The sequence below is a fragment of the Camelina sativa genome, chromosome 13 (genome assembly GCF_000633955.1).
Source record: "Camelina sativa cultivar DH55 chromosome 13, Cs, whole genome shotgun sequence".
Lineage (NCBI taxonomy): Eukaryota > Viridiplantae > Streptophyta > Magnoliopsida > Brassicales > Brassicaceae > Camelina > Camelina sativa.
Window position 1 is genome coordinate 18,797,567 of NC_025697.1, and position 26,237 is coordinate 18,823,803.

The following is a 26,237-nucleotide window of genomic DNA, read 5'->3' on the forward strand; positions in this document are numbered from 1 at the left end:
AACAAAGCAGTTAGCTACGCAAAATTCTTGGATAATGAAACCCTTGTCACAGCATCAACTGACAACACGTTAAAGCTTTGGGATCTTAAGAAAACCACTCACGGTGGCCTCTCCACAAATGCTTGCAGCTTAACTTTTGGTGGCCATACCAACGAGAAGGTAGCTAATGCTAAAACTCAAACCTAAGTTAACCCTTGTAATGTTTCTCTTTTTCATCGTGGTTGATTTGTCTTTCCCTACCTTTTTTCAGAACTTTGTTGGTTTGTCTACTTCGGATGGATACATAGCTTGTGGCTCTGAGACAAATGAGGTATGCTTCTACGTACTTGGGTACACATTGATATTCCTATGAACTTTGTGGTCTAAATCTCCCTTTCTATTATCCCTCAACAAGCATTGCCACCGACTGAAAGTTTGATTCTCAACTTAATTAGTAGCTCCACAGTTACTTCTTCGATGCACAAATTTACAGTTCCATAATTCTGTCTACTTCTACACAACGGTGGAACTAATCTATTGCTACTAAAAACAGTAATATATAACTAGCAGGTCATAAGAGCCCGATGATAGAAAAACCATGGTGAATGAATTCTTATATTTTTGTGTAGTGATCTCTTTGATTGAGAAAAATGGTGTTCCTTTTTTTTTTGCTCAGGTGTATGCCTATCACCGGTCTCTTCCGATGCCCATTACCTCGTACAAGTTTGGTTCTATTGATCCTATATCAGGTAAGGAGATTGAGGAGGACAACAACCTATTTGTTTCAAGTGTTTGTTGGAGAAAAAGATCGAATATGGTTGTTTCAGCTAGCTCAAATGGGTCCATCAAAGTTCTACAGTTAGTCTGAATCCATATATACATACAGAAGAAGCTCAGGTATCAACCCAATATCTTATAACGGTGTTGAGTATGTATGAACAACAAGCTTCAACACCCAGGCCAATAAATATGATCAGGACTTCAATCTAACCGTACAGTGTTGGAATGATTATAAGATAGTTTATCTATATCCTGATTGAGTTTGACCTCAAAAAGGGGTAATGGGAATGAGAGAGAAGAGCTATACTTGCGTTGGTCTATATAGTTCTGGTTTGATCAGCGGTTAGGGGGTTATTATACCGCTGATGGGTATACGTAGTAAGGTAAAAGAACTACTTTTTGGTGGTGTTCTAAAGTTTTTTATTTTTCATTTTTTTTGTTGGCTTCTTAATAAGATCCCGCTTTGTGATGTAAATTTGCTCTTATAGTTTCTAAGGTAAAATACCATATCCTGATGTATATATATAGTTAATATGAGCTTTAGTCCTACAGATGAATCTCCACAAAACTTTTGTTTGTTTCTAAAATATATTTGTTTTGGATTTTGTAATTGTTTAAATTTTTTGGTTCCACAAAATTTTTTACTCAAAGAGTTTCAGTTCAACAAGTTTCTCAAATGAGTTGTGAATTCTTCAAATACATCGTTTGTTATTGACAAAAGCAACCTTTAAATACTTTTAGAGTTTTGCAAATAGTATAGGATTGATCAAGCATATAATAAACGATACCAAGGTCTCTTGCTCCATCTTGGTTATGGTCTTCACTCTTCACTCTTCACTCTTCACTCTTCACTCTTCACTCTTCACTCTTCACTCTTCACTCTTCACTTGGTATCGAAATTATTTTTACTTTCTGAGACAACAAATTTACTCGTTCTGACTCAGTAAGAGAATAAATATAACCAGACTCTGCAAAAAAAGAGGGACATTACAACTCTTAATGGGCCATTAATGGGCCTGAACTTATTATCTTAAACCCCTTTTTTGACAAAACCATCGCCGCCGTAATTCCAGTAACCAAACAACTCTTCCATCGCCGGGTCAGCTTCCATTTCTAAGCTAATTTCGATCTCGTTTCATGTCGATCTATTTCTACTTCTAGTCAAGCTAGTCTATACTTCAGGGTTTTTGGGTAGAAGAGAATCAGTTAAGACATGCGTTTGATTCTCTAAANTATCTTATAACGGTGTTGAGTATGTATGAACAACAAGCTTCAACACCCAGGCCAATAAATATGATCAGGACTTCAATCTAACCGTACAGTGTTGGAATGATTATAAGATAGTTTATCTATATCCTGATTGAGTTTGACCTCAAAAAGGGGTAATGGGAATGAGAGAGAAGAGCTATACTTGCGTTGGTCTATATAGTTCTGGTTTGATCAGCGGTTAGGGGGTTATTATACCGCTGATGGGTATACGTAGTAAGGTAAAAGAACTACTTTTTGGTGGTGTTCTAAAGTTTTTTATTTTTCATTTTTTTTGTTGGCTTCTTAATAAGATCCCGCTTTGTGATGTAAATTTGCTCTTATAGTTTCTAAGGTAAAATACCATATCCTGATGTATATATATAGTTAATATGAGCTTTAGTCCTACAGATGAATCTCCACAAAACTTTTGTTTGTTTCTAAAATATATTTGTTTTGGATTTTGTAATTGTTTAAATTTTTTGGTTCCACAAAATTTTTTACTCAAAGAGTTTCAGTTCAACAAGTTTCTCAAATGAGTTGTGAATTCTTCAAATACATCGTTTGTTATTGACAAAAGCAACCTTTAAATACTTTTAGAGTTTTGCAAATAGTATAGGATTGATCAAGCATATAATAAACGATACCAAGGTCTCTTGCTCCATCTTGGTTATGGTCTTCACTCTTCACTCTTCACTCTTCACTCTTCACTCTTCACTCTTCACTCTTCACTCTTCACTCTTCACTTGGTATCGAAATTATTTTTACTTTCTGAGACAACAAATTTACTCGTTCTGACTCAGTAAGAGAATAAATATAACCAGACTCTGCAAAAAAAGAGGGACATTACAACTCTTAATGGGCCATTAATGGGCCTGAACTTATTATCTTAAACCCCTTTTTTGACAAAACCATCGCCGCCGTAATTCCAGTAACCAAACAACTCTTCCATCGCCGGGTCAGCTTCCATTTCTAAGCTAATTTCGATCTCGTTTCATGTCGATCTATTTCTACTTCTAGTCAAGCTAGTCTATACTTCAGGGTTTTTGGGTAGAAGAGAATCAGTTAAGACATGCGTTTGATTCTCTAAAGTTCTGATTTTGTTTCTTAATGATCTAAAGGAATGATTTTTATACTAATGAATTTGAGGGTTTTTGTTTTGGATGCAGAGAAGTGATTTTGGACATATAAAAATGGCGTTTGCTAGGGCAGTGAGAAGACCAATTGGAGTCTTTTATTATAGTGCTACTGGTAGGTTTAGTAGTTCTGGAAATGAGTATTCTACTGTGGCAAGCAAATTGGAAAATTTGTCACACAACAAGAGCTCTGTTTTATTGTCTGGATACACAGCAAGCCCTGTTCGTGGTTTTGGGAACTTCTTACGGAGTTTTAGTTCGGGAGCTCCTGCTGTATCTGACCAAATGAGTCTTATTAAGCAACTTAGGGAAAGAACTAGTGCTCCTATTAAAGATGTCAAGGCTTCTCTTGTTGAATGCAATTGGGACCTTGGTAAGTTAATTGGGTTTTGTGGCTTTTTATTTTGCTGCTGGATCTTTTTTTTTTGTTTGTGTGTGTGTTTTTAAGTGGGAGTTTTTTTGGATTTGACACAGAGGCTGCTCAGAAGGATTTAAGAAAGAGGGGGAAAGTATTGGCTTCGAAGAAATCGTCACGGACAGCTGCTGAAGGAATGCTTGCGGTTGCTCAAAATGAGGGAAAAGTTGCTGTTATTGAACTTAACTGTGAGACAGACTTTGTTGCTAGAAATGAGATTTTCCAGTACTTGGTTAGTGCCCATAACAGTTTCAAATAGGATGCTTTATTTATTATTGCTGAATGATGAGCTTTTTGTTCCTTTTCTTATCAAGATTTGACATGTCTTGCAGGCTTTAGCGATGGCAAAACATGCTTTGCTGGTTGAAACTAGTTCTCAGCAAGTTTCTGGTGTCTTCCCTTTCGGACCTGAGCTTTTTGAGGTAGGTTTTTTGATGTACTCTCTTGTTTCCTTTCATTTCTTTAACATCGTGGTGGGTTGATGTTTGCACTATCTGAGATATTGATATCCAGTTTTGATTTCTAATCACTCTTACGGATGCTATCCAGGAGTTTAAGCTTAATCTGGACCATCCAAAAGTGAGTGGTGAAACAACGGTTTCAAATGCTGTTACTGAAGTAGCTGCGATAATGGGAGAGAACGTGAAATTTAGGAGAGGTTTCTTGTTGTCAAAATCTTCAGCAGGTGTCCTTTCTGCATATCTTCACACAAGTCCTCAACCAGGTACTAGTTGTTCCCTTCCCTTTGTCTCTAATCTCATTTTTATGGTAACCTTATGTGCCTTTCTAACTATTATTTTTATGGGAATAGGGTTGGGTCGTATAGCTGGGATTGTATCTCTCGAAGTAGAAGGNTGGGTTGATGTTTGCACTATCTGAGATATTGATATCCAGTTTTGATTTCTAATCACTCTTACGGATGCTATCCAGGAGTTTAAGCTTAATCTGGACCATCCAAAAGTGAGTGGTGAAACAACGGTTTCAAATGCTGTTACTGAAGTAGCTGCGATAATGGGAGAGAACGTGAAATTTAGGAGAGGTTTCTTGTTGTCAAAATCTTCAGCAGGTGTCCTTTCTGCATATCTTCACACAAGTCCTCAACCAGGTACTAGTTGTTCCCTTCCCTTTGTCTCTAATCTCATTTTTATGGTAACCTTATGTGCCTTTCTAACTATTATTTTTATGGGAATAGGGTTGGGTCGTATAGCTGGGATTGTATCTCTCGAAGTAGAAGGTGAAAATACTCAACTTGAGGCTATTCAGCGTGTAGGCTCAGAACTGGCTATGCATGTTGTAGCAGCAAAGCCTTTATTTTTAAGCAAAGACCTAGTTTCTTCAGAAGCAATAGCAAATGAACGCGAGATTCTGAAGTCTCAGGTCAGCGTCACCTCATTGTTTATGAAACTTAGCTGTAAATTGTAAACAGACACAACCCGAGTGGGGAAAAGTTTGCTTATCAAAATGTGTGGTATATGACAGGCAGAAAGTACAGGCAAGTCTCAGATGGCTATAGAGAAGATTGTGGAAGGGCGTCTCCGTAAATATTTTGAAGAAGTTGCTCTAATGGAGCAAAAGTTTATTGTGAACGATGCTATAAACATAAAGGTATGTAGATTTAGCTTATAACACCAAGTTTTGCCTTATGATTATCTCTGCATTGCTTGTCATCGCTTGTTTAATGGAGCTTTTGAGTCCTATTCCACAGACACTGGTGGATAATTTGTCCAAGGAGGTGGGTTCACCTGTGAAGGTTTCCAATTTTCTGAGAGTTGAGGTTGGAGAAGGAATCGAAAGGTAAATGTAACTGTGACCCGTATATGTCCAGTACGACTAATCATTGTTGTAAGATCAGTAACTTATGAATGTGGTGTATATTTTGTTTTTTGAAGGCTTGAAGCATCTGATGAACCTCTTGCTCAAACTGCTTGAAGAAGACATGGATCAAGGACATGTGTTAGATTTACAGACCACTTTCCTTCTTTGGGTGCTTTAGAATTCATGGCTTCAGTGCCATCTTGAGATTACAGAATCTTTCCCATAATTTTGTTGTTATAAAAACCGTCAGTTTTGCCACACAATATGGCAATAAGATCAATCTTGTGATTGTACGTTAGGAAGCTATGACAATTCCCATTGTTTGTGTTCTCCTACTAAGATCATTATACAAAAAAATAAAAAAATAAACCTTCACTTCTTGATCTGTCCACTTACCTTATGGACTGTGCTTACACAGTTACACGCTGCTTAAGTGTACAGAGCTAGACTACGATGCTGAGGGATTTTTTTATAATTCTTTTTCTTCTCATCGTCTTTTAGTTGATTGTTGTCTTGTAAGAGTGATTCATGTAGGTATGACATAATAATAAGAGGAGAAATGTCATCTTTCACAAGAAAAATAAAGATCCAGCCAGAGTCAGAGAGAGGTTTAAAAAGCATATCAAATTAAGAAGTCCAAAGGCTAATCAAGTTTGGAGACTCGGAAAAGCTTGGTAGCTCAAATTACCCATGTTCCTTGGATGACCTGGAGATCCTCTTACGTTTACCACCCGGTATAGTTTCTTCCATTATTTTTGGGGCTGTGAAAGTGAAATCTTCAAGCGGTGTATCCTTGAAATCCGGATTTGCATCGATGAAGACTGCAAGTTCATTGAGAGTCCTCATCCTCTTCCCTGTCGGAGTGACATAGTACACATCCACTCTCGAGTTGTCCTTCCTCAAAACTACCTTCCTTTCAAACCCTGTTGGTGTCTTTGCCACGCCAGGCTTGTCCCCGACCCATATTCTAGTGGAGTCATATTCAAGCTCTGCATCATCAAGACATGATACACCTTCAATCGTCTGGCACACAAACTCTTCTTCTTTTACTCTCATTCTAATCTCCTCAAAAGCTTCCCGAGTATGAATTTTTCTCCATTTGAAGCACTTTCCACACTGTACAGCAAACATATCAATCAACCCCTTAGGAGTACCAGATCTTGTCTGCACAAGAAATTTTGAATCTCAGTCAAAAGGGCATTTGTGAAACTAATCCAACATAAATGTTGATTACATATTATTTAACTTAATCAATCATCCAAAGACACATCAAAACAAAATTTTATACCTTTTAAGTCTATTGATTCACCGATAAACATTCAATAAGGTCTTAATCCACCTACCCAAGTATATAGTTCACAAGATTTTTATATGCGAAACGGAATTGCTTGATACCACATTAGACGAGGAACATATTTTTAGAACACTGAATTCCACAAGTGGTGATAGAGGAAAAAACACCGAGTAATGTGTATTAGAGTAGTGTGGTTACTTTACCTTGGTAGTGGTTGATTGATTGGGCCTTCCCTGCTCCTCTTCCATTCTCACTTGTTTAGTTTTTTCGATGAAGCATATAGATATGAGATTGAAGGTGGCTTGATGATAGATGATAATAGACAGCCACACACTTGCTTTGGTTTTTTTCTTCGTTTAAGAGTAACAGGTTGTGTCGTTACAGTGTGACAGACCACTCCACGATTAACACGTTTGTTAGCCACAAATGGACTGAAAACATTATAAACGATATAACAAATGGGCTGAAACAGTATACACATATATAATAAATGGGCTGAAAACAGTATAATCGATATAATAAATGGACCGTGGCTCATACCAATGATATTTATTAGAGAATTTAGCACTTATACACACTTTTACAAAATCTAATAGAACAAACACAATTTTTTTGTGTAATGACCCAAACACTTTCTAGGTACATGCATAGTTTTTTGGTTCTTACATGAATACATTGGTTTTTAAGGTTTTAGTTTAGCGGTCACTTGCACGGACAAACGATGGATCTCATATTAAGTTTGATAATGTCTCACCTTAAAACTATTTCCAAACAGTTTATTTACTTCTAATTTAGCTTTGTTTGTCTTTATGGGCGACGACTTTAGTGTAACAAGAGCGATTTTTAAAAGGCCGGTAAACAAAATGTCCGCTGAGTACTCAAATAATTAAAAAATCACTTTATTAAAGAAAAAAAATAAAAGAAAATTATTAAAATAAAGTTTATTTGTTCAAGTTTAAAGAAAAAAAAAAGTTTAAAGAAAAACTGGTTAGCCTTACCAACTATCCATATCAACGGTCACGATCAATGTAGTTTCCATCTTATGGTTGATATTATGAAGCTATACTGACTTACAGTAAATCAGAAAACACACGATAAAACTTTTGAAGTCTGCATCAACTAATTCACTAATAAACAACGACTAAGGTCTACATCAACTTATTCACTAATAAACACTGAATAATGTCTTAATTCACCTACCCAAGTAAGTAGTTCACAAGACACATCCAAAAAAAAAAAAACAATATTTTTAAATCTACATCAACTGATTCACTAATTAATAAACATTGAATAAGGTCTTAATCCACCTACCCAAGTATATTGTTCACAAGATTCTTATATTCAAAACGGAATTGCTTGAAACCACATTAGACAAAGAACATATTTTTAGAACTTTGAAATCCACAAGTGGTGACAGATGAAAAGACCACCAAGAAATGTGTAGTAGAGTAGTGTGGTTACTTTAGTTTCGTAGTGGTTGATTAATTGGGTCTTCCCTGCTCATCGTCAATTCTCACTTCTTTAGTTTTTTTTTCGATGAAGCATACTTCTTTAGTTTTTTCTATGAAACATATAGATATGAGATTGGAGTGGCTTGATGATCGATGATAACAGCCAGTCACACACTTGCTTTGGTATTTTTTTCATTTAACAATAACAGGTTGTAACGTTACAGTGTGACAGATCATTCTACGATAAACACACTTGTTAGCCGTAAATGGGCTGAAAACAGTATAAAAGATAAAATAAATGGGCTTTGGCTCATGCCAATTATATTTATCGGAGAATTTAACACTTATAGACACATCTAATAGCACATACACAACGTTTTGTGCCCGTACACTTTCTAACTAAATACCAAGCACCCTCCTATTTAATTCCATCTTACTTTGTATTCTAGATATATAATACTAAAAGAACTTTGACATTTCTTCTCCCTCACTTCTCTCATTGTGTCCAAAATTGTTATGTCTCATCAAACACAAATTTATATAATTACATACATAGTTTTTTTGGTTTAAACATGAATACATTGTTTTTTGGTTGTAACGGTCACTTGGACAAGTAGACAAATGATGGATCACATATTTATTTTGATGATGTCTCACCTGAAAACTATTTTCAAACAGATTCTTTACTTCTAATTTAGTTTTGTTGGTGTGTGTGGGTGAGACTTTACTGTAACAAGAGCAACGTTTAAAAGGCCGGGTAAACAAAATGTCCGGCCGAATACTAAAATATGAAAAACAATCACTTTATTTAAGTTTCACAAATGTATGGCTTAACTAAAGACATTGAGCATATAAATCTATGTTCTCACTATTTGGTGGATATGCTTAGATGTTTGTCAAAATGTTTGGAAACAAAAATAAAACAAAATTATGTTTAGGTAAACAATAATAAAATAAGGTGTGTTAGTTCTACAAAAATTATGTTTTGCTAAGTTTTTGTTAGTTTATGTCAAACTTGAGTCTTAATAAAAGTCAAGCTTAACCTCTCAAAGGCTCAAGCTTCTAAGCTGTTTCTGTCATCAAGACCAAATCACAGAAACAGAGCAAATAAGAGGAGCACACACAAGCATTTGTTCACCCGGTACACAGTATTAACAAAGCGATACATCCGGTTAGGATCTTTCGATCCCGTACGGTAACTTTGTTCTTGTTTACGTACTGATCTGTTAGCTAGTTCTTTCAGTACTTCACCTAATTAAGACTTGTGTTCTGTTGCCAAAGGCCAGTGTTGCTCCCTTAATATTGATTGCGGTCGGACAAACAAACCCAACTTCTTTGTCAGCAGACACAAGTAGACAAAATATCCTTTCCATGCCAGCTGCAACTTCTTTGTCGTCCAAGAAGCATCCAAGTTCTTATCTTCACAAGGTTTTCTTATTCACACATTTTAATTTATTTACAATGATTCACTTACTTGACTTGGGCTACGAAGACGAAGACGAAGACCCTGACGACTTGGTCAACGTCTCCTTTCCCTATTTATTCTTTACCAATTTACAAAAACTCTCAAACTCTCAGATTATTTTGTTTCTTTCTTCTTGAACCCTTAAAAAATGGCTTCGCCCAACGAGAAAGATGATATTCCCATGCTTCCAATTTCAGACTCATCATCTCGTACCAGAGCTCGTAGCGTTTCCCTCTTAACCCCTACTTCCTCCTTTGACAACTCAACTGTGGTTTTAGGCTACACGGGTCCTCTTCGAACTCATCAGAGACATCTTCCTTTAGTTCAGGTAAGTGGTCCTTGTATACCTCTTCTCGCAACCCTGAACCTCTCTTTTTTCCTCATCCTTCTAATTCTTCTCCTGGTGTCTCTTCTCAGGTTGAGAGATATCCTTCTGACGTTCTCGAACAGAAAAACTCCTCAGACAATGAAAAAGTTTTGAAACACGCAAAATTAGGAATGTGCAATGACCCTTACTGTATCATTTGCCCTTCTAATTACAACCATAAGGCAGCTCAAGTTCCACAAGCCAGAGTTTCTCCCGATGTTGATTCCACGGTGAAGTTTTTGATTTTTTGTTTACTTCACATTAACAAAATAAAATAGCTTCAGGCTCAAGTAATGTTTACTAATACAGAGTCTTTTTTGTTTTCTTGCTAGGTCCATAACACTCCTCACTCTCTGTGTGATGGTGCTAAAGCTTGGGCTAGGCGATTTGCTTCCTCTGTTAATGGAAACTTATCTGTAATCGTGAATCCTCATAACGAAAATGTTAAAATATGGAGCAAATGTTTTGCCCTTTCATGCTTGTTAGCCATTTTTATAGATCCTCTCTTCTTCTTCCTCGTAAAAGTCCACGAGGTATGTTTTTGCCTTGAGAGATATCTCTCTCTCTTATATTTTGCTTCTCCTATGTTGTTATCTTTCCTTTTTGACCATATCTACGTACCTTTTCTTACTGTAGGAACACAAATGCATTATGATTGACTGGCCGATGGCAGTCGTATTTGTAGTTGTTAGAAGTCTTAGCAGATTTTATGTTTTTTATAAACATTCTACTTCAGGTATATTTGGTTTGCTTACATTTCTCCATCTGTTGGCTTTAATGCTCTCACTTCTTCCATTTCCATCTCTATAAAATACTCCATCCGTTTCATAATATACGATGTTTTAGAGGTTTTTCTTTATTTCATAATATAAGATGTTTTCAACTTTTTTTAATAACTTTTATATTTTTTTCCTATTTTTTTATTATTTATTTTATGCAGTCTTGTTTATGATTGGTTGAACTTTTTTAAAGTGGTTATTTCTTAATCTGCGTGCTTTCACTCCAAACATCTTATATTTTGAAACGGAGGGAGTATAAACTAGTAAACACTAATAGAATAATAATTCTTTTTCATGTCAAGTGTAAAAATTAGCAAAATATGATAAAATAATAAGATAATATTTTTAAAAAATTTATATATAAGTATATGGTCCCATTAATATTGTAAATTAATAATCATATAAATTATATATATTATGTATAATTTTCAAAAATTGAATTTTCTCTTGGAGATCATCTATAAAACAATTGTTATGTTGTATTTTCAAACTATCATGTTATAAAATATGACAATTGATAGTTTTATAGGCTATTAAAATATGATAATCTAAGATTATTATTCATAAATTTGAAGTTTTGTATGTCATGTGTATAAATAAATTTATCTATAGTATTTTTTTAATTTAATATTTGTCTATATTAAAATTTCAATTCCTAAATCATCTAAAAGTATAATCTTATTTTTGTAAAATTGGCTAAATTCATAATTTTCAAAAATTTGAACAATTAAAAAATATATCTATAAGATAATACATATAAATTACTATCATTATAAATTATTAAAATGTCATAGTCCCAACATTATTAATTAACAGAGGTTTTACTATATTGCAGTTTCGAATGGCCTATGTAGCTCCTGAGTCTCGTGTGGTTGGTTTTGGCAAGTTAGTTACTGATCCGAAAAAAATTGCCCTTCATTATGTCCGAGGGAAGTTTTTCCTTGATTTGTTCATACTGATGCCAGTTCCACAGGTATCATAATGAATGTTACCTGTGGTTATCGTTGAACTAATGGTTATTATTTGAAGATTGTTCATTTAACACCTCCCTTTTTCTTCCTTTGTTTACAGATAATGATATTATATATAATACCAAAATACTTGGTGAGCTCAATCAACGGTAATTATGTGATCAAACTCCTTCTACGAGCTGCAGCTCTTTTGCAATACATTCCAAAGTTATGTAGACTTCTACCATTCCTTGCTGGACAATCACCAACCGGATTCATATTTGAGTCAACTTGGGCTACTTTTGTCATTAATATTCTCACCTTCATGCTTGCTGGACATTTTGTTGGCTCTTGCTGGTATCTTTTTGGTCTGCAGGTATATATATAAGTCAGATTGTTTTTTAAGATTCTCTTTGAATATTCTATCTATCAAGTGAAACAAAGATTGATACCAAAAAAAAGTGAAATAAAGATTTGTTCTTGTTGTTTTGCTCTTTTCAGAGCATTAAGAGATGCATGCAGGGTGTAGTTAAGAATATTACTTGGGTTCATGACCCTAAATTTTTTATCGATTGTGCTCATAGAAGTAATGCATTGATTGTGCCCTGGAGAGAAAGTCCTGGTTTTGATGCTTGTTTCCAAGAAGATGGTTTTCCTTATGGAATCTATTCAAAAGTAGCCAATCTTACCTATCATTCTAGTATCTTCACAAGATACACTTACTCTCTCTTCTGGGGTTTTCAGGTAATTAGAATTGTTAATTTTGGAGTAGCAAAACAAAAACAAGAAATATCAGTTAGTAGTATTTTTCATTGATTGACGTATTTGGAACTCTTCATTAATGTCATTTTTTAATTACTAATCATTCTCAAAGCAAATCAGCACTCTTGCTGGTAACCAAGTCCCAACCTACTATCTACCGGAGGTCCTCTTTACTATGGGTATCATCGGATTAGGACTATTGCTTTTCGCACTTCTTATTGGTAACATGCAAAATTTTCTCCAAGCTCTTGGTAAAAGGTAGACAATTAAATATTGCTTATTTATACATAAGTTGATATTTCAAGATATAATTGCATGGTTGGTCTTCTAAGTATATACTCTGGTGATTTTGATTTGTGCATCTAAGGAATTTGGAAATGACACTAAGACAGCGTGATGTGGAGCAATGGATGAGCCATAGACGGTTGCCAGGTAATATAAGAAAGTACGTGGACTATATCCCTTTTATATTGATCAATCTTTGTAGTGTCACTAGCTATAACTAAGTGAATAGAGTTTGTTCAACATTTTCAGGAGGGTGCGAGAAGCTGAGCAGTTCAACTGGGCTGCTACTAGAGGCGTTAACGAAGAATTGCTCTTTGAGAATATGCCTGATGACCTTCAAACAGATATAAGACGACACCTCTTCCAATTTCTCGAGAAGGTAAACATCAGACCCCAATTCTGTACGTAGTGTTTCAAAGAGCTAGCTACTTCTACAATTTAACTGTATATATAGAGAATGCTGGTAAAACCAAAGTAATATATAGTTATGATATCACAGACTAACCAAGCTAAAAGGGGCCGAGGTAGATTTATTAAAATGTTAATGGGGTTTGCAGGTGAAAATATTTTCTTCACTGGATGAATCAATCATAGATGCTATCCATGAGAGGCTGAAATTGAGGACATACATAAAGAATAGCATAGTGTTACGCAAAAAAGGTCCAGTTAAGAAAATGGTATTCATAGTGAGAGGTGAGATGCAGAGCATTAATGAGGACAGTTCTGTTCTGGAATTATCGGAAGGCGATGTTTGTGGTGAAGAACTCCTCACCTTGTGCACCAAACGCTCCGGTACATATATCCCATAATTTTGAACCTATTACATGTTCATAAATCTCAAAATTTTGGGTTATAAACTTAAAAGAATCATAAAAACTCAGATGACGACACTTAATATGTTTTGATGCATGCCTTCAGGTGGGACGACGATAAAGATGCCACCAAAGGGATTGGTAATTAGCAACAGAGATGTTACGTGTATCACAAACGTGGAGGCGTTTTGGCTGAGTGTAGCAGATATTGAAGATCTTGCGAGCTTGTTCTCGAGATTCCCAAGGAGCCATAGAGTCCAAAGAGCCATGAGGAACGATTCTCCCTATTGGAGGCTACGCCAGATTCAAGTGGCTAGGAGAAACCGAAGGAGACAACTTCAGAGAGGATACACTGCTTAGTCTAGCTAGTTACAGCCGTTGGATTTTTGTATAATAAAATAAGATGTTTCACTTGAATTCAAAAATTATTTTTCGTAAAAATGTGAATTAATGTCGTAAACCATCTCCAATGGGTAAAATGTGAACTAGTGTAAGACCATCTCCAATTGTCAAATGTGGTATATGGCACGGAGAAAGTACAGGCAAGTCTCCATAAATATTTTAAAGAAGTTGCTCTAATTAATGGAGCAAAAGTTTATTGTGAACGATGCTATAAACATTAAGGTATGTAGATTTAGCTAATTATAACACCAAGTTTTGCCGCATGATTATCTCTGCATTTCTTGCCATCGCTTGTTTAATGGAACTTTTGAGTTCCTATTCCACATACACTGGTGGATAATTTGTCCAAGGAGGTGGGTTCACCTCTGATTGTTGTATTGTAAGAGTGATTCATGTAGGTATGACCAGGCCAGGCTCAATCAAGGGCATGACCCGGTGCAATAACAACAACAAAAAAATCCTATTTTTTACCAAACAATAGACCAAAAAAAGGAACTCATCTTGCATCACCATTATTTGGGCCTATTTATTTGTTTCTTAATTTTGGGCCTTAAAATAAAACTTACAAATATAATTTTAGACCCTTTTAGATATATATCTCTATAGAATTTCAGCATAATTAAATATTTTTATATGTAAATCTTATAAAAATTGGATATTAAATTATGGGTCCTTGTGCAAATACACATGTTGCACTTGCCAATGAAAAGAGGAGAAATGTCATCTTTCACAAGAAAAATAAAGATCCAGCCAGAGTCAGAGAGAGGTTTAAAAAGCATATCAAATTAAGAAGTCCAAAGGCTAATCAAGTTTGGAGACTCGAAAAAGCTTGGTAGCTCAAATTACTCATGTTCCTTGGATGGCCTGGAGATCCTCTTACGTTTACCACCCGATATAGTTTCTTCCATTATTTTTGGGGCTGTGAAAGTGAAATCTTCAAGCCGTGTATCCTTGAAATCCGGATTTGCATCGATGAAGACTGCAAGTTCATTGAGAGTCCTCATCCTCTTCCCTGCCGGAGTGACATAGTACACATCCACTCTCGAGTTGTCCTTCCTCAAAACTATCTTCCTTTCAAACCCTGTTGGTGTCTTTGCCACGCCAGGCTTGTCCCCGACCCATATTCTAGTGGAGTCATATTCTAGCTCTGCATCATCAAGACATGATACATCTTCAATCGTCTGGCACACAAACTCTTCTTCTTTTACTCTCATTCTAATCTCCTCAAATGCTTCCCGAGTATGAATTTTTCTCCATTTGAAGCACTTTCCACACTGTACAGCAAACGTATCAATCAACCCCTTAGGAGTACCAGATCTTGTCTGCACAAGAAATTTTGAATCTCAGTCAAGAAGGGCATTTGTGTAACTAATCCAACATTAATGTTGATTACATATAATTAACTTAATCAATCAGCCAAGATCTGGCACATCCAAAAAAAAAATGTTTTATACCTTTTAAGTCTACATCAAATGATTCACTAATAAGGTCTTAATCCACCTACCCAAGTATATAGTTCACAAGATTTTTATATTTGAAACGGAATTGCTTGAAACCACATTAGACGAGGAACATAGTTTTAGAACACTGAAATCCACAAGTGGTGACAGAGAAAAAAACCACAGAGTAATGTGTAGTAGAGTAGTGTGGTTATTTTACCTTGGTAGTGGTTGATTGATTGGGTCTCCCCTGCTCGTCGTCCATCCTCACTTCTTTAGTTTTTTCGATAAAGCATATAGATATGAGATTGAAAGTGGCTTGATGAGGAATGATAATAGCCAGCCACACACTTGCTTTAAGTTTTTATTTTCGTTTAACTGTAATAGGTTGTGTCGTTATAGTGTGACAGACCACTCTACGCTTAACACGTTTGTTAGCCGCAAATGGGCTGAAAACAGTATAAATGATATAATAAATGGGCTGAAAACAGTGTACACACTGAAAGCAGTATGCACAATATAATAAATGGGCTGAAAATAGTATAAACGGTAGAATAAATGGATCGTGGCTCATGCCAATGATATTTATTAGAGAATATATCACTTTTTCACACTTTTACAAAATCTAATGACACATACACAACTTATTTTGTAATGCCCCAAACACTTTCTTGGTACATGCATAGCTTTTTGGTTCTTACATGAATACATTGTTTTTTTTTGGTTTTAGCGATCACCTGGAAGGACAAAGGATGGATCTCATATTAAGTTTGATAATGCCTCACCTTAAAACTATTTCCAAACAGTTTATTTACTTCTAATTTAGCTTTGTTTGTCTCTATGGTTGACGGCTTTAGTGTAAAAAGAGCGATGTTTAAAAGGCCAGTAAACAAAATGTTCATTGAATCCCCTATATATTAAAAGAGAAGCATTTTTTAAAAAAAGCTGACTTGTCGTCGCCAAAGAGTTTTGTGCCCAATTTGTTATTTCCCCTTAATATTCTATAATATTACACAAAACAGTCATTGCTGTTCAATTTATTTATTTATTTATTTTTACACAAAAAATGGGGATTATTCAATTTATTTATATACACAATATTATGTTTCTATAAATTCTAAAATTGGTAAATATTATTCAAATATTAATAAATATTATCCCCTACATGTTTTCAAAATTATTTTCAAAACCTATGTATTATAATAGAATAAAAAATTATAACATGAGATGTAAAAAATATTTATTTAAATTATATTTTCAAAAATATAAATAATATTATTTCTTATTGTTTAAAATGTTTTGACCAAAAAATTTTGAAATTAATTTTGAATAACAAATATTGGAAAATCTTTAAAAGACAATTTGACGGCATCTTAAATTTATTTTAAAGTATAAAATATTTAAACTTATGCAAATCCTAATTTTCAGTTTTCCATATAGAAAATTTCTGATATATAAGACTAACGTATATTAAAGATTCCTTAATTTCAAATTTAACATATTAAGAAAATTTGCGCGGGATAAATCGATTTAAAGAAAATTATTATAAGTAAAATTATTATTCTAGAACCAATATTTGTTTGTGTCAAACATAATCTGTAGCTGAAGTTTTTTATTTATTTATTCAAAGCTGTGTTTTTTCGTGTAAAAATGTTTCACCCGTGAAATCTTTAATGTGTAAAAGAATACATTTCACCCGTAGAATTATGTGAAAGTGGTAAAGAAAACATTTATAAAATGTTACAATTTATGGAAATATATATTTTTGTGGGTTTTAAAAATCAAATTTTATATTTATGGTTAATCGAGTAACTATACCAATTTTTCATAATCTAATAATCACTCATTTTAAATATATTATGATTTTTTTGGGTACTAAGTTTATTTATAATGATAAGGGTTATTGTCTCATTCCTTATTAATAGCACGTAGATTAATGTAGAATTAGAATGTATATTCTTATTCGGTTATCAATATTTTCATTTTTGAATGAATAATCACACTAAATGTTGAGATTAATTAGTTTACATACTTAGATATATATAAATAATCACACATCATGATATCCCCTAATTTGTTGTCATTTTTATATTTATTTATGAATATATATAAATCTATATTTATTGGGAATTAAGTTTCCTTTAATGAGTTGGAGATAATTCAGGGGTAATATATTTTTCTTTTTATAATCAATTATAATAACTACTGAAAGCTTGTTATTTAAATTATTATGGTAATAATACTAACATAAAAATAATATTTTTTATATGATTTTGTTAATAAGTTATATGTTCTTTATTTTTATTAACATTATATGTTTTTATAGCCTTTTTAAGTTATTTCTTAAAAATAATATAACTTTGACTTGTATATTTGTAAGTAAATTTAGTGAAATTTTAACTTAAAATAGTATGTAATTATTTAATTAGTTTTAATATGTGATATTTAAATTTTTGTGAAAATTGATGACATATCTAATATTATTCAGTTAATTGTTTTAATTTAAATATAATGGCATGTTGATGTAATTAAATAGAAAATTTAACGGTTTTTTGCTAAATGTGTCTCGAGCTATCTGGCGGTGACACATCAGCTTTTTCAAAAGAGTGTTTCTCTATTAATATTTTCAAAAATATAAATAATATTATTTCTTATTTTTTAAAATGTTTTGACCAAAAAAATTGAAATTAATTTTGAATAACAGATATTGGAAAATCTTTAAAAGACAATTTGACGGAATCTTAAATTTATTTTAAAGTATAAAATATTTAAACTTATGCAAATCCTAATTTTCAGTTTTCCGTATAGAAAATTTCTTATATATAATAGTATATTAAAGATTCCTTAATTTCAAATTTAACATATTAAAAATATAAAATATTATATATTTTAATATTATTTCTTAAAGATTTCGATGAATGGGTTTTTATAGATGAAAAAATATTATACCCCTTATGGAGTATGGCTATCGGGACGGATTTGACCCGCTTAAGAATTTAGGTCATTCGTTTTGAGAAGTTTTAATATTTTTCATGGCTTTTATCCGTTTCATAATCTACAAATTTTATACAATTCTGATTAATCACTAATTCAGTAAACGTTAGATTCAGATATGTTGTTTTGTGAATCTGAATTGTATGTTGAAACCTTTATTATTTCAAAAACCACAAACTGAATGAAACCAAACTAATATAAGTTTGAACTGTAAATGATTTAACAAATAATTATATCTATAAATATAACTCTATGTGTACATAATATATTACAAACCTTATAGTAAACATAGTTTTTGAAATCAATCGTCCGTACCTAGCACTATATTAAGAACAATCACTTTATTAAAGTCTCACAGATGTACCTAAACACATTGACCAACAAAATCTATGTTGTCACAATTTGCTGGATATGCTTAGATGGTTATTAAAATGTTTGGAAAAAAAATAAAATAAATTTTATTTGTTCAAGTTTAAAGACAAAACCAGTTAGTGTTATCGACTATCCAAATCAACAGTCACGATTAATGTAGTTTCAATCTTACGGTGATATTATGAAGCTATACTTACTTGCATTATATCAGAAAACACACAATAAAACTTTTTAAGTCTACATCAACTGATTCACTAATAAACACTGAATGAAGTCTTAATTCACCTACCCAAATATATAGTTTACAAGATTTTTATTTTCGAAACATAATTGCTTGAAACCATATTAGACGAGGAACATATTTTTAGAGCACTGAAATCCACAAGTGACAGATAAAAAGGGTTTCTTTGAATTTTAGTACGTTTACAAAACATAATTAGAAAATACCACCGAGTAATGTGTAGTAGAGTAGTATGGTTACTTTACTTTAGTAACGACCGAGTAATGTGTAGTATAGTAGTGTGGTTATTTTACTTTGGTAACCACCGAGTAATGTGTAGCAGAGTAGTGGGGTTATTTTACTTTGGTAGTAGTTGATTGATTCGGTCTCCGCTGCTCATCGTCTATTTTCACTTCTTTAGTTTTTTTTTTTTATGAAGCATATAAATATGAGATCAAAGATAGCTTGATGATGGATGATAACAGCCGGCCACACACTTGCTTTGAGTTTTTTCCGTGTAACAATAACATGTTGTATTGTTGCAGTGTGACAGACTATTCTACGTTTAACACGTTTGTTAACCGTAAATAGGCTGAAAACAGTATAAGCGATATAATATATGGGCTGTGGGTCATGCCAATAATATTTATTAGAGAATTTAGCACTTAAATCATTTTTACAAAATCAAATACAACATACACAACTTTTTGTGTAATGACCCAAACACTTTCTACCTATATTCCAAACACTTTCCTATTTAATTTCATCTTATTTTGTATTATAAATATTCAATATTGAAATAATTAAAAACAATTTTGACATCACACTCTCTATCGTTGTGTCCAAATTTTAATGCCTCATCAGAGACAAATTTATATGGATTAATTACAAACAAACTAACGATGGATCTCATACTTAATTTGATGATGTCTCACACATGGACCATGTAAATATATGTAGTCACAATTTGGCGGATATGTTTACATGTTTGTCAAAAAATTTGGAAAAAAATAAAACAAAATTATGTTTAGGTAAAGAATAATAAAATAAGGTGTATTTGTTGAAGTTATAATTTATAACTAGATTAGGACCCGCGGGGCAAAATTATTTATAACTAAAATATTTAAATTACAAGATGTATTTGTTGGTTAAATATGTTATAATTATATAATAATTGTTAAATAAACCATATAGAACCGCAATATAATTTATTTTTTTACATAATATTTATTTAATCAATTTAATTTATTTAATCAATTTAATTAGATATATCTACTCTTTGATACTGACAGTGTTAACAAAATAATGAAATGATGTTTAGCCGTATAACACCGAATTAATGATATTTTTTAATTTATATAAATATCAATAAAACCCGTCCCGCTATATAACTCCGTCCCGAGATATTTTAACTCACACTATATCATCTCAATTTTTAATATTTATTGTGTATCTACGGTATAATATTTATCATATTTAACTTTTTAAAATTTTTTTATATTTAACCTTTTAAAAATCTTTAAAATAAATAACCGAAATAAATCAAATAAAAGTTTTTGAAGTTTGAATGCCTGATAATCAAGGTTTCTACTCATTTGTATTCATAATCATTTTGATTTCTTTTCTAGTATGACTCTAAACCATTGCCCAATTTTTTTAGATGATGTGGGATATTGTAACCGTATTTTTTATTAATTCATCTATTGAGTAATATATGTCCGTTTTTAAAATTTTGTATTACAATTTTTATCAGCTAAATGTATTATAGAATAATTTAAATATAAATTCAAATAAAAAGGAAAGAAATCATATATTTATGTTTGAACGAGGTAAAAAGATTTTCTTATTTTTTAAAATCTTATCTATAATTAACTTTGAAGTTTTGGTAACTAATATCAAAATCAATGCATTAAATGTAAAAAATTTCCAAAAAAATAATTTTTGAGCAAAAAATTCTACAAAAATTCTTTAGTTTTTGTTAATTTATGTCAAACTTTGAGTCTTTGATCACAATCTTATTATCCATTTTGTCCTATACACGTACGGTTACCAAAGATTGAAACCGGTTATAAGAAAAACCGGTTGTCAAAATCAACACGTACATCAGAAAACACCTAATAAAACCCAGTACGGTTAGCCTTACCGGTTGTCAAAATCAACGGTGAGGATCAATGTAGTTTTAATCGTACGCTTTAAACTATGAAGCTGTACTGAATTACAGTACATCAGAAAACACCTAATAAAACCCAGTTCTCTTCTTCTACCTTTTGATTTTCGAAAAAGCAAAACTTTTCTGATTCTCTCGGAATCACTCTTCTTCACTCCGTCGCTCTCTCTCCGTTCACTTGCAATCATGGTGTCAGAGATGAAGAAGTCTCCAACGGTTAAAGTCTCCAATGTTCCTCAAACCATAGTCGCCGACGAACTCCTCCGCTTCCTCGAGCTTCACCTCGGCGAAGACACAGTGTTCGCTCTCGAAATCCCAACAACTCGCGAGAATTGGAAGCCACGGGACTTCGCTCGAGTACAATTCAGTACCCTCGAAGTCAAATCTCGAGCCCAGCTTCTCTCTTCACAAAGCAAGCTCCTTTTCAAAACCCATAACCTAAGACTCTCCGAAGCTTACGATGACATCATACCTCGCCCTGTAGATCCACGGAGAAGGCTAGAAGACGTCGTTTTGACTGTTGGGTTTCCTGAGTCTGGTGAAGAGAGGTTCTGTGCCCTAGAAAAATGGGGAGGCGTGAGGTGTTGGATTCTGGAAGAGAAGAGGAGACTTGAGTTTTGGGTTTGGGAATGTGGTGAATGTTATAAGATTGAAGTTAGGTTTGAGGATATTGTTGAAACTCTTGGCTGCGTTGTTAATGGTGACGCCTCTGAGATTAATGCGTTTCTTCTGAGGGTAACAAAAACGTTTCTTTCCCCTTAAAATTTTCTTATTCATTTTGATAATGTGAGTATGTGTTGAATTCATTGAGGAGTTAGGTTCTGTGAAAATGATTCAAGATTGGATTTTTGGATTTTAGGAGTTATGGATGTTGTTGTTTGAAGTTTCAGCTTAGATTTCACATACAGATGTTAGATCACTTACAAGGTTGATGCTTGGTTCTGTGACAGCTTTATGGTTTGATCAACCTGCATGAGATAGGATTGGATTCAAGATTGGAATTTTGGAGATATATTTAGAAACTTGGTTACTCATATGCGTTATGGTCTTATGGAGGTTGTTTTTTGAAGTTTCAGCATAAATTTCACACACAGATGTTAGATTACTGACAATGTTGGTCAGTTGATGCATGATTGGTTCTTTGAATCTTTCTTTGATAGCTTTATGGTTTGATCAACCTGCATGATTGGTCTTACCTTGGTCTCTCTTCTGATTTCTTTTGTTTACCTGTTGTTTTGTTTCCAGCTGAAATATGGACCAAAGGTATTTAAAAGAGTAACAGGACCTCACATAGCCGCAAAGTTTAAATCTGATCGGTACCGTTTCTGCAAGGATGATTTTGATTTCATGTGGGTTCGCACAACTGATTTCTCTGGTTCAAAGTCAATCGGTACATCAACTTGCTTTTTTTTGGAGGTAGAGAATGGCTCCAAGATGTTAGACATTTTCTCGTGGTTGCCTTACTACAGAGAAGGCACTTTGAGTCTAACCACTGTGGATGGGAAAGCGTTTGCCTCTTCATGTCAAATTGTTCCCCTCTTGAATGCTGCCAATCTGGGGTTAGAGTTTCCATATGAGATCCTTTTCCAACTCAATTCGCTGGTTCACAATAAAAAAATCAGTCTTTTTGCTGCATCAAATATGGAACTGATCAACATCCTTCGTGGGTTGAGATTGGAAACCGCATTGGTTATCCTCAAGAAACTTCACCAGCAAAGCTCTATATGTTATGATCCTGTCTCCTTTGTCAAGACTCAGATGCAATCCCCGGTTAAGAAGATGAAGCATTCCCCTGCATCAGCTAATACAAGACTGACCGAGCAGAATATCATGAGTTGTCAGAGAGCCTACGTTACACCCTCAAAGATTTATCTGTTGGGTCCAGAGCTTGAGAAAGCTAACTATGTTGTGAAGAACTTTGCAGAGCATGTCTCAGATTTCATGAGAATTACTTTTGTGGAAGAAGATTGGAGCAAGATTCCAGCAAATGCTCTTTCTGTGAACTCCAAGGAAGGCTATTTTGTGAAGCCCTTTAGAACCAACATTTATAACAGGGTGTTGTCAATCCTTGGAGAAGGGATCACTGTTGGGCCTAAGAGGTTTGAGTTCTTGGCTTTTTCAGCCAGCCAACTGCGAGGAAACTCAGTCTGGATGTTTGCTTCTAACGAGAAAGTTAAAGCAGAAGATATAAGAGAATGGATGGGTTGTTTCCGTAAAATCCGAAGCATCTCCAAATGTGCTGCTAGGATGGGTCAGTTGTTCAGTGCTTCACGGCAGACAGTTACTGTCCGTGCACAAGATGTGGAGCAGATTCCTGACATTGAAGTGACTACTGATGGTGCTGATTACTGCTTCTCGGATGGCATTGGGAAAATTTCATTGGCATTTGCTAGGCAAGTTGCTCAGAAGTGTGGGCTTGATTATGTCCCTTCTGCATTTCAAATTCGATACGGTGGCTACAAAGGTGTGATCGCCGTTGACCGCAGTTCCTTCAGAAAGATGTCTCTGCGTGATAGTATGCTAAAGTTTGACTCAAACAACAGGATGCTTAACGTAACCAGGTGGACAGAGTCGATGCCTTGCTTCCTAAACCGGGAGATCATTTGCCTTTTGTCGACTCTTGGAATAGAAGATGAAGTGTTTGAGGCGATGCAAGCGTTGCATTTATCTATGCTGGGGAACATGCTTGAAGACCGCAATGCAGCACTTAATGTGCTGCAGAAATTGAGCGGAGAAAATTCCAAGAATCTGCTAGTTAAGATGCTGCTACAAGGATACGCACCGAGCTCAGAACCGTACCTCTCAATGATGCTTCGTGTACACCACGAGAGCCAGCTTTCTGAACTAAAGAGTAGGTGCAGGATACTTGTACCGAAAGGACGGATCTTGATCGGTTGCATGGATGAAATGGGTATCCTGGAGTATGGCCAAGTGTATGTTCGTGTAACCCTGACTGAAGCGGAACTGAAATCTCGTGAACAGAGTTACTTCCGCAAGGTTAATGAGGAAACATCTGTGGTGATTGGGAAAGTAGTCGTTACGAAAAACCCATGTCTTCACCCTGGAGATATCAGAGTTCTTGACGCTATATATGAGGTCAGTTTCGAAGAAAAGGGATTTGTCGACTGCATCATCTTTCCTCAGAAGGGAGAAAGGTATATGTTAAATCAATCCTTTAAAGCTATGCACCAACAACATAGAAACCATATGCTTTTGATTCTTAGACTCCGCTTAGTTGATAACTTCTTTCTACTTTGGTTTTTGTTGACTCTACAGGCCACATCCCAATGAATGTTCTGGTGGTGATCTCGACGGAGACCAGTTTTTTGTTAGTTGGGATGAGAAGCTTATACCAAGCCAAATGGACCCTCCAATGGACTACGCTGCTAGCAGACCTCGTATAATGGATCATGATGTCACCCTAGAGGTTAGTTTCTTGGAAAGGCTATGATGATGTGAAAGTTTCCTAAATTCCTAGTCTTTGGAACAAAAGCTGATTCCCTTTCTTTCACTCTGCTTTGTTAGGAAATCCACAAATTTTTTGTGGACTATATGATAAGCGACACGCTGGGAGTGATCTCAACTGCACATTTGGTTCATGCAGACCGCGACCCTGAAAAAGCCAGGAGCCAGAAATGTCTAGAGTTAGCGCATCTTCACTCTAGGGCTGTTGATTTTGCCAAAACTGGAGCTCCAGCGGAGATGCCTTACGCCTTAAAGCCCAGAGAGTTCCCTGATTTCCTGGAACGGTTCGAGAAACCAACATACATCTCTGAGTCTGTGTTTGGGAAACTTTACCGTGCTGTGAAAAGCTCGTTAGCACAAAGGAAGCCAGAAGCTGAGAGCGAGGACACGATAGCTTATGATTCCACACTTGAAGAAGCTGGCTATGAGAGCTTTATAGAGACAGCCAAAACCCACAGAGACATGTATGCTGAGAAACTGACCTCGTTGATGATATACTACGGAGCTGTAAACGAAGAAGAGATCCTCACAGGCATTTTGAAAACTAAGGAGATGTATCTGGCGAGAGATAACCGGAGGTATGGTGATATGAAGGATAGAATCACCTTGTCTGTGAAGGATTTGCAGAGAGAGGCCTTGGGATGGTTCGAGAAAAGCTGCGAGGAGAAACAAGAGAAGAAGAAGCTAGCCTCGGCTTGGTACTACGTAACATACAACCCGAGCCAGGTCGATGAGAAGTTGAAATTCCTGAGTTTTCCGTGGATCGTTGGTGACATTTTGCTAGAGATTAAGGCTGAAAATGCACAGAGTCAGAGCGGTGAAGACCAAACAAATGGACTTGTATCCGTTTGATTACCCTATCCCCTATCTATCTATCACTCGTTGCTGTTAGTATAATTGCTAGATTAAGACAATTGAGACCATAACAGAACGTCGCTTGTATATGCGTCACTCAAAATTATCCAAGACTAATGACTAATTAATTATATTATGTGTCATTTTGTTATTTCGAATGTGAGATTATGGCACAAGCTAACAGTACAAATCTCCCACACTCTTTCACCTGCATACAAAAGTAGACATAAGCTGCTTTGTTGAATAGAACATCATCTTGATCTTATTCTAAATGGGGGAAAAACAAGAACAAGATGATAGGCAAATAAATAAATGCCAAAATTATGCTTTTAAAATTTTGTTTCTTTTGCTACATGTTGATAACTGAATAAACATACAAAAAGAAAAACGGAAATTTACACCCCAAATGCGACAATTACTTTACACAGTAGAATCAATGCAAAGTTGGAGATTTTTTTTTGGCCAAACCGAAAAGAGTTTATTTTTTGAGTTTTTTAAGAGTTCTACCACATTATTAGTATCACTGTAGTTTCTAAACTTACCACATTCCTTCTATTCTTTTCTAGTTAAGCGTGAGAAACAAAGTTATGAGAGTTGACCTCCATCATTCAAACCATAGCAAAATCCAAAGTAAAAGGAATCTCTCTCCCCACCATCTTCTTTTTCCTGTTCTCTCTTTAGAAAAACACCATCGATTTGATTTTTCGGATCTCGTTCTCCATGTTAACTTTTTTTGCAATCTCTTTTCTGTTTACCATGTAGTCCAGCGACACTCTTACAGACCCAAG

General features: G+C 34.5%; 5 protein-coding genes and 1 pseudogene across 5 annotated transcripts in view; 4 read left to right on the plus strand and 2 right to left on the minus strand.

Annotated features, from left to right (window-relative positions):
• The window catches only part of LOC104737105 (protein SPA1-RELATED 2-like), a 6,832-nt gene extending 5,469 nt beyond the window's left edge, over window positions 1-1,363 (plus strand). The window contains exons 6-8 of the mRNA XM_019234849.1: window positions 24-159; window positions 251-310; window positions 656-1,363. Of these exons, the coding sequence (XP_019090394.1) occupies window positions 24-159; window positions 251-310; window positions 656-847 (388 nt within the window). The 3' untranslated portion in view covers window positions 848-1,363. The remainder of the gene's footprint in view (window positions 1-23; window positions 160-250; window positions 311-655) is intronic.
• Window positions 2,921-5,749, plus strand: LOC104737106 (elongation factor Ts, mitochondrial). The gene is made up of 9 exons (XM_010457211.2): window positions 2,921-3,068; window positions 3,174-3,513; window positions 3,615-3,787; window positions 3,888-3,977; window positions 4,105-4,279; window positions 4,748-4,932; window positions 5,035-5,160; window positions 5,261-5,349; window positions 5,445-5,749. The coding sequence occupies exons 2-9, from the start codon at window positions 3,198-3,200 to the stop codon at window positions 5,482-5,484; spliced, it is 1,194 nt and encodes a 397-aa protein (XP_010455513.1). The 5' UTR covers window positions 2,921-3,068; window positions 3,174-3,197; the 3' UTR covers window positions 5,485-5,749.
• LOC104737107 (methyl-CpG-binding domain-containing protein 1-like) lies at window positions 5,919-7,012 on the minus strand. The gene is made up of 2 exons (XM_010457212.1): window positions 6,868-7,012; window positions 5,919-6,534 (listed from the first exon to the last, which is right to left on the minus strand). The coding sequence occupies exons 1-2, from the start codon at window positions 6,910-6,912 to the stop codon at window positions 6,055-6,057; spliced, it is 525 nt and encodes a 174-aa protein (XP_010455514.1). The 5' UTR covers window positions 6,913-7,012; the 3' UTR covers window positions 5,919-6,054.
• On the plus strand, window positions 9,659-13,998 carry LOC104737108 (annotated as a pseudogene).
• LOC104737109 (methyl-CpG-binding domain-containing protein 1-like) lies at window positions 14,644-15,716 on the minus strand. Its single transcript, XM_010457213.2, has 2 exons — window positions 15,597-15,716; window positions 14,644-15,259 (listed from the first exon to the last, which is right to left on the minus strand). The coding sequence occupies exons 1-2, from the start codon at window positions 15,639-15,641 to the stop codon at window positions 14,780-14,782; spliced, it is 525 nt and encodes a 174-aa protein (XP_010455515.1). The 5' UTR covers window positions 15,642-15,716; the 3' UTR covers window positions 14,644-14,779.
• On the plus strand, window positions 21,316-25,600 carry LOC104737110 (RNA-dependent RNA polymerase 2-like). Its single transcript, XM_010457214.2, has 4 exons — window positions 21,316-21,864; window positions 22,375-24,284; window positions 24,406-24,556; window positions 24,655-25,600. Exons 1-4 carry the CDS (start codon window positions 21,316-21,318, stop codon window positions 25,444-25,446), a joined length of 3,402 nt encoding a protein of 1,133 aa, XP_010455516.1. The 3' UTR covers window positions 25,447-25,600.

Bases quoted from the DNA above. Each gene is read 5' to 3' on its own strand.
- LOC104737110 (XM_010457214.2), top strand. From the start codon at position 21,316: ATGGTGTCAGAGATGAAGAAGTCTCCAACGGTTAAAGTCTCCAATGTT. The intron at 21,865-22,374 runs GTAACAAAAACG...TTTTGTTTCCAG, and splicing joins TTAATGCGTTTCTTCTGAGG to CTGAAATATGGACCAAAGGT. The intron at 24,557-24,654 runs GTTAGTTTCTTG...CTGCTTTGTTAG, and splicing joins ATCATGATGTCACCCTAGAG to GAAATCCACAAATTTTTTGT.
- LOC104737106 (XM_010457211.2), top strand. From the start codon at position 3,198: ATGGCGTTTGCTAGGGCAGTGAGAAGACCAATTGGAGTCTTTTATTAT. The intron at 3,788-3,887 runs GTTAGTGCCCAT...CATGTCTTGCAG, and splicing joins ATGAGATTTTCCAGTACTTG to GCTTTAGCGATGGCAAAACA. The intron at 5,350-5,444 runs GTAAATGTAACT...TGTTTTTTGAAG, and splicing joins GTTGGAGAAGGAATCGAAAG to GCTTGAAGCATCTGATGAAC.
- LOC104737107 (XM_010457212.1), bottom strand. From the start codon at position 6,912: ATGGAAGAGGAGCAGGGAAGGCCCAATCAATCAACCACTACCAAG. The intron at 6,535-6,867 runs GTAAAGTAACCA...TTTCTTGTGCAG, and splicing joins ATCAATCAACCACTACCAAG to ACAAGATCTGGTACTCCTAA.
- LOC104737109 (XM_010457213.2), bottom strand. From the start codon at position 15,641: ATGGACGACGAGCAGGGGAGACCCAATCAATCAACCACTACCAAG. The intron at 15,260-15,596 runs GTAAAATAACCA...TTTCTTGTGCAG, and splicing joins ATCAATCAACCACTACCAAG to ACAAGATCTGGTACTCCTAA.